The sequence below is a fragment of the Sprattus sprattus genome (assembly GCF_963457725.1).
Source record: "Sprattus sprattus genome assembly, chromosome: 10".
Classification (NCBI taxonomy): Eukaryota; Metazoa; Chordata; class Actinopteri; order Clupeiformes; family Clupeidae; genus Sprattus; species Sprattus sprattus.
This window is the reverse complement of record NC_137908.1, coordinates 28,916,045-28,927,714: the sequence shown is the minus strand read 5'-3', so window position 1 is coordinate 28,927,714 and position 11,670 is coordinate 28,916,045. Positions and strand designations below refer to the sequence as shown.

The 11,670-nt window shown below is 40.4% G+C and overlaps 1 protein-coding gene across 1 annotated transcript; it reads left to right on the top strand.

Annotated features, from left to right (window-relative positions):
* Nucleotides 1-1,299: 1,299 nt before the first annotated feature.
* LOC308371284 (inter-alpha-trypsin inhibitor heavy chain H3-like) lies at nt 1,300-10,694 on the top strand (the record flags this gene model as incomplete). The annotated part of the gene is made up of 18 exons (XM_080846129.1): nt 1,300-1,398; nt 2,149-2,303; nt 2,498-2,602; nt 2,706-2,868; nt 2,986-3,096; nt 3,402-3,530; nt 3,674-3,790; nt 3,894-4,062; nt 4,253-4,378; nt 4,548-4,729; nt 4,953-5,138; nt 5,524-5,660; nt 5,806-6,018; nt 6,999-7,126; nt 7,336-7,537; nt 7,882-8,054; nt 10,180-10,291; nt 10,565-10,694. The coding sequence occupies 18 exons, from the start codon at nt 1,300-1,302 to the stop codon at nt 10,692-10,694; spliced, it is 2,637 nt and encodes an 878-aa protein (XP_080702255.1).
* Nucleotides 10,695-11,670: the final 976 nt, after the last annotated feature.

Sequence of the window (11,670 nt, the reverse complement as noted above, 5' to 3'; positions counted from 1 at the left end):
GACGTGGTCCTCTGGTCCAGCACACAGACTCATTGATATCCTCCCTCCTTCACAGGACCTGTGTGCTCCTGGTCTCTCTCCAGCCTCTAATCCTCCAGCTCTCCTCTGCTTATACTACTATCTCAGAAAAAAAAAACAATTTTCGGCCACAGACGAATGAATACAAATAATTGAGATAAATTAGTCATTCGGACAGTTACATAAGCAGTAGCCACAGCATAGATTAGTTATAAGTCAGTAAAAAAGGGCATGTGTTCTCACGTGGGAGGCAAGGTGTAGTATCAGTATATGAACTCAACAGAACAGCTTCTGTGAACTGAAGTGAAGTGACGGGTTGGGGAGCAGACTCATGGGGCGGGGGGCTGTGCCGTACTGAGGCCTTTTCAGCTTTGCTGAAGACGTTATGGGAAATGGGTGAGAAGGGTGGGTGGCACAACAAAGCTGCGGCTGTTCTTACCTCATGATTGAGTATAGCTGAGTCATGTTCCTAAACTGGAATATGACCCGTTATTTATATTACTGTATGCTATGCTGAATTAGAAAAGACTATGTGTGGCGGTTCACAAATATGCGAGAAAAGTGAAACTTATTATACCCCCTATTTACTTTGTGGTATTTTTCATCACATTCAAGAAAATGCATACACTGAAGGTCTGATAGAGGAATGTCACTGCATTTTGGCATGACTGCTGTAGTTCCATAGCATGTCATAACAGAAGGTGTTCTGTGCTGACCAGACATCTCAGCACTCGACTACTAGATGAAGTTACCTCAGTTTAAAAAAAAAAAAAAAGATTAATCTCTTCTGTCAGTATTGAGAGTACTGTTGAAATACATGGTTTTATTTGTAGTCTGGATATGTTGTGACAAAAACAGCTACTGAACATCTTCAAAGACTACAATAATTCTGAGCAACTCACAGCAGTGTGTTAAACTAAAATCCATCGAGTAAGGGGCAGACATTAGAAATGGCCTGTTTATGTTACAATGTTGTTTCAAAAATACTGAGAGCCTTGTGGAAAATTGTAGTGCAAAGCACTGAAAATAATGTGAGTTTATGGCCAGTTCAAATACACATATGAGTACACACAGACACATACCTAGTGTAGGTTAGATTTTCTGGTCACTGTACAAAGAAGCCAGTGTTGGTGATCTCTTACTCTCTCTCTCTCTCTCTCTCTCTCTCTCTCTCTCTCTCTCTCTCTCTCTCTCTCTCTCTCTCTGTGAAGGGGCACAGGCCCGCCCAAACAGATTGCTCTGAAGTAGTGCAGTCAGTGAGGTTTGAGCTCAGCCTGAATCATGTCTGCAGTCAGGACTGTGCTGCTTCTCTGGGTCTGTGTAGGTGTGTTTGTCAGTAGTTATGGCGCTTTGGTTATCTCTAGGGAGGCCGTGGCTCAGGTAAGTTGCCTACACTCTGCTAACTAATACATTTCTCTCCTATGGGCTTAGTCACTTGAAAAAGAGGTATTGATGGTTTGTTCTCTTTCAGGACAATCCTGACAGGACAAGACATATCGAGGTATGATGGTTCACTTCACAAAGTTGCTAAAACTGCTAAATGTCAGAGATTCTAACATCACAGAAGCATCTTGCATGTTGTCAGTTGTGTTTCGGAACCTCTCTGGCACTCTCAGATACTGTGAATATGTGATGAAAAACCACTGTACCACATGGAATGACATTTCGGATTTCTTTTAACAGAAACGCAGTGTCAGTGATGTAGAGGTAAGAGATCGTATTCATCTCTAGAGAAACAAACATGTTTGACAGTGAAAGGTGCAATTGAGGTATCAGTGCAGTCTCAGATTGTGAATTTCTTTATTATTATTATATTATATGTTCTCAAATAATTTAAGTGATTGTCAGTTTATTTCGATTGATTAACCATTTCGCACTTTCGATGTCCCTTGGTTGGACCTCCATTATTATTTCAACTCATTGAGCAACACACTGCATGTTCTCAAAGCTGTTCACACACCCAGATGTTGGTGAGGTTTGTGTGACTCATGGGCTTTTTTACCCTGGAATAGTTTATGTCATTTTTACTGTCTACTGTCTTATGACGTTGATATGGTAATTATATGATCTTCATGATCAGTTATTTACCAAAACTTCATACACTCACACCCTGTATTTTTTCTGGGACAGATTGAAGTGCAGAGTGTGAGGGTCGACTGCAAGGTTGCGTCCCGTTTTGCTCATACAGTCATGACTACCAAAGCTCTGAACAAGGGCAACTCATCGAAGGAAATATTCTTTGAGGTGGAGCTACCAAAGACGGCTTTCATCACCAACTTCAGCATGTTAGTCATCCCTTCATGGTCCATTCTAGAATGTACGATGTACAATGTATAACACAAAAATTGGATGCAACAATCAATTTATCAAGAGTCCACACTGGGAAGAACAGTTGGTGTCCTAATCCTCTCATTTGTTGATTTGAAAACATGTTCTTTTCAGCATCTGTTTATTGACTGGTGATGCCTCTGAATTGCAGGGAGATAGACGGAGAGACATATGTGGGTGAGATAAAGGAGAAGGAGAAGGCCAAGAAGCAGTATGACAAGGCTGTGTCATCAGGACAGACTGCTGGACTCATCAAGTGAGCTGTTTTGGATGTGGAGTTCTGAAGTGTTAGGTGTATTCTTCACTCATTCTGGTCAATACTTTGATATGTTTTATGTATTTGTCTTGTAACACACCAGAGCATCAGGCAGAAAGATGGAGAAATTCTCAGTTTCAGTGAACATTGCAGCCTACAGTAATGTCACATTCACACTGACATATGAGGAGTTGCTGAAGCGTCGGTTGGGCAACTATGAGATAACGACCCGGGTCAAACCCAAACAGTTGGTACAGAATTTTGAGGTGAGTTTAAGATTATTAGGAAATTATCTTGAATTACCCTTTCAAAGTAAAGTATGATTATGATGCCGTGGATTAATTCATAAATATATAAAAACAACTGTTGTGTCACATGTTTAGATTGTGGCAGACATCTACGAGCCTCAAGGAATTGCCTTCCTGGATGCCAATGCGTCGTTTATCACCAATGAGCTATTTACCCTGGTGGAGAAAACTGTCAGTGACAAAACGGTGGGTCACACCAGACACCAGAGAGAGACATCATGAAAATTGTATTCAACAACACACACATTCATTATGAATAAAATTATGTTATCTCAGTTCACCATATATTATTATGGTATGAGAGAAATAGCCACACTTTACCTGCAGTTTCATTTGACTAGAGTTACTTTTTGCTATCAAAAGGATTGCTTTTTATCCCGACGATGAGCTGATACCATGATGGAGCATGATGAAGGTTTCCGTCTGTAGCATTTGCACAGAAAATCCAAAACTCACTAGGATTTCTTCCCAATCTTCTCCAACCCCCTCAGGCGCATGTTTCCTTCAGTCCAACACTGGACCAGCAGAGGAAATGCCCTGACTGTGACGGTACGCTGATCGATGGGGACTTCTTCATAAAGTATGATGTAAACCGTGATGATAGCATTGGGGACATTCAGGTAAGATAAATGTTGAAATCCTTCATTCTTGTCATTTTCATCAGCCTCTGTATTGGTTGAATTCATAAATTCTAAGAACCAGGATAGTCACACGAGAACATGTTTTAAACCGGCCTAATCACATGGATTATTTCCTATTACAGATAGTTAATGGCTACTTTGTGCATTATTTTGCACCTACGGACTTGCCCCGAGTGCCCAAGAATGTTGTCTTTGTGATAGACATCAGTGGATCCATGAGTGGGCATAAAATGGAACAGGTAAGAACAGATGGAACTTCAACTGAATGTCCTCGAGGTAACTGCTTCAAAACATCCAGGTCTTATTTTTTGGAGTTATTTCCCATTCATTGCATTTCCTCAGACAAAAGAGGCGTTGTTGACCATCCTGAGTGACCTGAATGAAGATGACTACTTTGGACTGGTTCTGTTTGATGATGAAATTCAACCATGGAGGCCATCTCTGACCAAGGCTACGGAAGACTATGTTGCAACAGCAAAGGAATTTGTCAAAACTATTGAGGACAGAGGCAGTGAGTTGATCCCATGTGTTCATGGAACAGAGCCCACACATTTTATTTGCATGAAAATCCATTTGTACAAACTACTTTAAAATTATTTTATGTACTGTTTATGTATAAAGATTATGGATAAGTCCGAAATTAGTAAAGATGCATGTTATCATTAACGTCCAACTGCTTTATATGCCTCCTCCTCCCAAAGGTACAAACATCAATGATGCAGTTCTCAAGGCAGTGGAGATGCTTATGACAGACAAACAACAGAACCTGCTGCCAGAGAATAGTGTATCTATGGTCATCCTACTTACAGATGGACAACCCACTTCTGGTATGAACTGAAAGATGTACAGACTGGTATTCTAAAATGTAAAAATATTCTTAAAAAGGGGTATTTGAAATACATACAAATTAGATGAAAAGCCAAGAACTTTTCTGATAAGTAAGAACCTCTTATAGTAGTATAGTATTCGTGTACATAGATTTCTTTCCATGAGTAGGAGAGACGGACACAGAGATAATCCACGAGAACGTCCGAGCTTCCATTGACGGGAATGTGACCCTGTTCTGCCTTGGCTTTGGCTATGACCTGGACTATGGCTTTTTGGATTCCATGGCAAAGCAGAACGATGGACTGGCCCGCAGAATCTATGAGGCATCAGATGCTGTAGTGCAGCTGCAGGTGAACATCACCACTCAAATAATCCAAGAGCTCTTTATTACCTAAAAATATACGCTCATCTCATCCCATTAAATAAATACGGAAGGAATTCTTATTTGGACAATGCATTACATGTTCAAAATGACTACTCAGCAACATAATGCAATTTAAAAAATAATCTACATTAAGCTATGATAATGTCACCACCTTTTAATCTTCAATTAACCTAATACGTTCTCCCTAGGGATTTTATGAGGAGGTGGCCAGTCCCCTTCTCTCTGATGTGCTCTTCAGATACCCTGAAGACGCGGTGCACTCTCTGACCAACAGCAACTTTAAGCAGCTCTTCAATGGCTCTGAGATTGTTGTGGCTGGACAACTGATTGAAAATGACATGCAAAACTTCCTCATAGAAGTCTCGGGTCATGGGGTGAGAAGCTCTAGTGGTTTTGTGTGGATGTCACTCTAAAGTAATGTTTGGTGTATATACGCACACCCTGTGATTACACAATTTCAGGCCTATGAAGCAGACCGGGAAAGCAAACTAGGACATGGGAGGATGAGAAAATGTATTTCTGTCAAGAAATGCCAAAGAAACGTTTACATATTCACCAACTCTATTTAATCCAAAAATCATTCACAACACAACACAGTTTCCATGGTGCAGTGCAGTTTGGTGGGAGTGGTTCGTGCCTCAAGCAGGACAGCTAGTTGATAAATAGCAAAGGGAGCTTTTCTGGAGGTGAGGTCTTCTGCAACACCCAGACCGAACAGTAGCGCGTGTCACTCAGACCAACCTGTATGTCTTTCTTCAGGTGGACGAGTATGTGATCCAGGGCCAGAGCTCTGTCCAAGAGTGGGACATCATGTTCTCAGAACAAGAGTACATCTTTGGGGAGTTCACAGAGCGCCTGTGGGCCTACCTCACTATCGAACAGCTCCTGGATAGGAAGTCAGTGTTGTTTGCTCTTCTGCTACAGTTTGTTAGATACAGCCTTAGGAGACTAAATTATACCATTTATATAGTAGTCTAACTGCTAGTAGATGTAAGAGGTCTATTTTCCATTGACCTTATATCGTTGATGTTACACTTTCAGAGATAAAGGCTCACCTGAAGAAAGGGCCAATGCTACTGCAGAGGCTCTGGATCTTTCCCTCAGGTACAACTTTGTCACTCCCCTCACATCCATGGTGGTCACCAAACCAGAGAATGAGGAGAATCCAGATGATGTACTCATTGCAGACAAACTCACTGAGGGTATGAACTTGATTGTGCTAAAACGGGAGAGTGTCAGAATCCTGTTACAAATGTATAACTCCAGGAAATTCAATGAACTCACCAACAGCAAAGACATTTCCACAAACTTGTGTTCACCATGACATCGTAATTGTAGCCTTATTTTGTACAGGCAATCTGGTGCCTTAATATCAAAGATGTCATTATCGTGTTGCAGAAAAGGTCATCAAAACCTTAAATGAAAAAATACATAGAGGAAGTTAACTAGTAAGTAGTAGTAGTAACTAGTAATTTAGTCTATACCCACCCATATTAAGCTTTCCAAAAGTATGAAGAATATAATTTAGCGATCTAACTTACTTTAAACATATTAAGGAAAATGTCATGTGCCTAATGTCAACTCTCAAACCAAGTGCCATTTGTGTCACCTTACAGAACAGAGAACTGGCCCTCAGGCTCAAGGTAAGAATCAGCAGCGTTGATGTAACTGAAACACAGAATCTAATCTGATACGATATGATTGCTCAGTACAATGCTGATTGGTCTGTCATGTTGTATCAGGCTTCCATCCTCCAGCTCAGTATGCCAACTACAGACTAGCTTCGGCCCCCCGAGGACCGCCTGCCTATTTTGGTGAGTGCAGGTTTATAACCTTCTCATGTTTCGCACAAAGGATCTCATCCCACAATGGATAGAGTAAACACTGCAATACTAACACGACTGTTGTTTTTTCTTGGAAATACATTTCTCTACGATATTCACTTTATTTGGAGAAATGTCGCTCTATATGGCGCATGTTGAATTTTTGTTCTTGTTCCAGTATTCTTTTAACAAATTATAAACAATTCATAGTAATCACCTCGAAAGATGCAATTGTTGTGCCTGCACTGTAATTGTATGAATGCCTGTGTATATTTGTAATTCTTGCTATCATGAGATTATAGAGACATTATATTGTAACATGCATAAATGCTTCAGAATGCAAATGTATAATTGTTGTATTATGTCAATCTTGTGATTGCTGATGTTTATGGTCTTTATAGAAGATGCTAGATCTTTTCCTCTTGTGGATGGAGACCCTCATTTCATCATTGAGTTGCCAGAGAAAAATGATGCACTGTGTTTTAACATTGATGACGAACCAGGCACTGTCCTAACCCTCGTGAGAGATCCTGAGCTTGGTAAGAATATACTTTATACATATATTTCTATATGTGTGCGCGTGTGTGTGCGTGTGGCGTGCATGCATGCGTGCGTGTGCATAAGAGACAGATAAATCACAGAATGTGACACTGTGTTTGAGGTGTACTGAGATGATAAATTCACGCTTTTATGTATATAACTAAATTACTTTTTACATTACCTTACATGACATCCTGCTGATACACAGGTATTGTGGTGAATGGCGAAACCATCGGGGACAAGAAGGTTGACACTGGGAGCAAAGTGAACACATACTTTGGTCGTTTCGGTATCGTTCACCAGAACTTAGGCATCAGACTGGTGGTGAGCACCAAGGAGATATCTGTGACCCAGGACAGCAGGATGCTCAAGCTACAGTGGTCCCTCACAGCTTCTGTTAAAGGGGCAAAGTGAGTACCAAAAGTGTGTTTCCCTCAAAGCATTGGTTAGCTTCAATATCAGACTATAGTTTCCCAGCCAGTATTGCAAGACACTGTTGACTTTACTGTGCTAACAGTGGTCAAATTTGGCTAAGAATTATCCCCATGATGTTAAGACAAGCTGATATTGCTAGTGGGAAAGTAAGCTTGGCTGTGTTGTTGTTGGTTGCATTTGGATCTAATTGTAAATGTATTGTGCCACGATTGGGATGGTCACAAGCACAGATTGAGACATCATTAGGCAGGGAGACAATTAAAAAATATTCTTGCAATACACAGCATATTAATGTTACTGGACCTCACCTGCCCCACAGCATGGACCTACAGGTTACGAAAGATCACAGTCTGACTGTCACTCTGAAGGACTCTGTGAAGTTTGTCATCATTTTGCATAAGGTGTGGAAGAAGCACCCATACCACCAGGACTACTTGGGTTTCTACACCATAGACGGCCACCTGCTCTCCCCCAGTGTCCACGGCCTGCTGGGTAAGAAATGAACTGCACCCTAGAGTCTATTTTGTAGGGCATATAATAACTATCTAAATTCATATTTTTATATGAAATACCCTTATCACTGCCCACCATACATGGTCAACGGCACTTTTCCATTTATTCTACCCTAGTCTGTTTGAAATGAAAATGGGGGTTATTCATGTTAATACTGTATGTAATGTCAATGCCATGTATTTCATTGTTTGTTAAAAACAGCGGTAAGGTCACCCTCATACTCACTCTTCCCATCTAAAGGTGAAAGGTAGAGGTCTGGGGCCGTATTCACAAAGAATCTTAGGGCTAAAAGTAGCTCATAAGTGGCGAATTTAGGAGAAACTCCTAAAAATAATGGGCGTGTCAGTCTTAAATGTAGGACTCCTAATTTTTTTTACTTTTCACAAAATATTTTATCCCTAAAAGTAGCACCTAAGTCTAGGACAGCTTAAAACTTCTCATGAGGACTCCTAAATCACTAAGACCTATTCACAAAAAATCGTAAGATGGCTGCAGCCGACTTGGAATTGATAAAAGACATTGCTTAAACCGTGAAGGTATTAATATTGTCGTAGAATTAGCGCGGGATGCAATGACGCCTTTAAACAACGATGTGTCCCGAAGTGAAATGTTTGGAAACATAAAGATAGCCTTATTTGGCTTCGCGGAAAACGCAAATGACGACACTGGGAATCATCAGTCAGCCGTTTAATTCATCAAACTATCAACGCACTGTAGACCCCACATCATCCAACAGTTTATCCAGTTGCTTTTGGACAATCGCCTATTACACAATATCAAAGTAAATTCCATGGCGATCGCAGAAATGTCCAGTGACGGGACACACATTACAATAATTCGTCCACCGTGGCCTGGATGTACCGATGACTCGTGCATTTCAACGGAGAGCGGTCGCAGGTTTTTGAGAACTTACCAGCTGGATGCCGCTGGGGTGACAGTGGCTATTGGTCCTGGGACCAGTAGGCTTTCGCCTAGGCTACGGTTCACGTTCGTTTCGCTTTGATCAATTAAGATTGGAGGGCTTGAAGGGCCGTATGTGCTGATATTTGAAGTGGTCAAGGGCTGGAAATATAATAGCCTAACAGTTTGCTGGGTGCTTTAATTATTACTGCCTTGATTACATGCAATTGCCATATTATATATTGATCGCTTTCTAATTATCTTATCGTGCAAAGTGTCATTCCCGTTGGATGCACAAACTTGTCATCATGCGTGTGCATTCTGCTAACTGCACTGTCCATAACTATTTAATATGACTTAATTTGAAGCCTAGGTTATTCTCTTATTTTCAGTTGATATAGTGGGATTGTTAGAGGGACGTCACGAATGAGTTTTTAATGAGAGAGCCTGTCAACAACCAATCACCGTCCTCACCCCTTCTAAACTCGTGCATGAGAATCAACGTCATCCATAGCAACGGAGTTTTTATCTTAAGCTTAGGAGTTGGTATTATCCTTAGTATGAGTAGGTCTCAGAGCCGTTGTGAATCACTTTTAAGAAATTACTCCTACGTAAAAGGTTTTAGCGCAAGTTAGGAGCACTCCTAGTGGTAAGATAAAAGGCTTTGTGAATACGGCCCCTGGTATTTATCAGGCACTTTTAGTGGGCAGGAATCAAATAATGGCCAGGAATCAACCTCGGTCGAAGGCTTGCTAACCACCGACCCCCCATAACCCCTCCATTACAGCAGTGTAACTTGTAATGGATAACATTAACATGTTCATTTTCTCTGTATTACAGCAGTGTGATCTGTAATGGATGACACTGGCGTGTTCATTTTCTCTGTATTACAGCAGTGTATTCTGTAATGGATAACATTAACATGTTAATTTTCTCTGTATTACAGCAGTGTAATCTGTAATGGATGACACTAACATGTTCATTTTCTCTGTTTGTATGAATATTTATTGCTTTTTTGCTCCCCCTAAAGTTTTGCATTTGGAAATATTCAGTGGTGTTGTCGTTGAAGTTCAACTGCCCACATCTTAGTTTTGAAGCATTAGTCTTGTACCAGTATGTTCATGCGGTTGTGGATGTTTACTTGATTGTTGGTCATATTTATATTTATATTTTACTTTATTTTGACTTTTGCAAAACCCACCAGGCCAGTTTTATCATGGTGTGCAATTTGAGGTGAGTGACACCTACCCAGGGAAGGACCAAGACAAACCTGATGCTTCAATGTTCGTTAAGGGGAAGAAACTAACCGTGACAAGGTAAACTAACTTCAACCTAAACCTTACTTACCAATCTAATTTACGTATATATTTGTTAACCATACCTGGATTATATTCAAGTGTAAACCTACAGCCCATATTCCTTTCAATTCCATGCTGTTGATTTGCAGCTTCACAATATGGATTTTTAAGTTCTGACTCACAGATGTACATTTCAGACTGTTATCCCATGCAGTGAATCCCCTAGATGTGCAGAAATATAGAACAAACATCCAAGCGGAAGCTTAAAATATGTAATCCGGTTTTCCTCAGAGGCTGGCAGAGAGACTTCCGGAAGGACGTGAAGAACGGAGTGAACGTACCCTGCTGGTTTATACACAACAATGGAACTGGACTCATCGACGGAAGCCCTGAAGACTATGTGGTGTCCAGCCTGATCTAGCTCTGTAAAAATCATCTATGTATTAATGGCCTAGCACTCACATCCAAAATACATGAAACATGAAACACAATCATTTGTCTATTGAAGGCAATGTTCTGAATCTGACTGAATATGTGAATGAAGTGCATAGTATTTACTGTAAGATGAAAAGATGAAAAGGGGCATGTAGTATATTTATGTATAAAATAAAAAGTAAATGATCTCTCATGTGCTGCAATGCCTTACACAATGTCTCTCCTATTTAATAATTACTTTACAACTTATATATAATTTAATGGTAAATTTATCTTGCATCAGGTTTTGTGCTCATTCATAGGAAGACTTTAGTAACAGCAGTAACTAACACTACAAGAATACAATTACAACATCGAGCTTGGAGTTCTCATCAGCATTGACATCCATACAAATTGTATTTTATTCAGAATGAAAAAGGTGTTCTACTGTACCCTTAATCCCCCACATAAATATATCTTGCTTAATAAAGGCCTCGATATACTTCTGCATCCCTCTCCGTCCTCGAAAAAAAAATGGGCGGGCGGGGGCAGGCGGTTGATTCAGAAAAATTTGAACGGGCTTACATACTACTCCGACGGCTATGCGTCCTAAAGCCTATTCAACGCCGGACCGCTGGGTGGGGTAACGACTGTTTGTTGAGACCGAAGCTACCCCATTACCTCTTTATTGGAAGTCATTGATTGTTTTTCCTCCAAACTGTCACTGACGCTGCTTCAGGACCTGTCGGGCAGGTGTCGTCACATGGGCCTTGGAGACATGTAGCTCAGTCAACATTAGCATGTCTAATGCTATATATTCACTTGAGAAGGCAAATGTATCTCCATCGTGGTGGTCATTTTTTTGTGAAAAACATAGTAGCGATTTATAACAAAACGATATGCTTATCTTACATACAATACAGAAACTATTATAAAACGATCCAATAAAATGAATACGTTCTTATTTTCTTTGGTATTTTTGT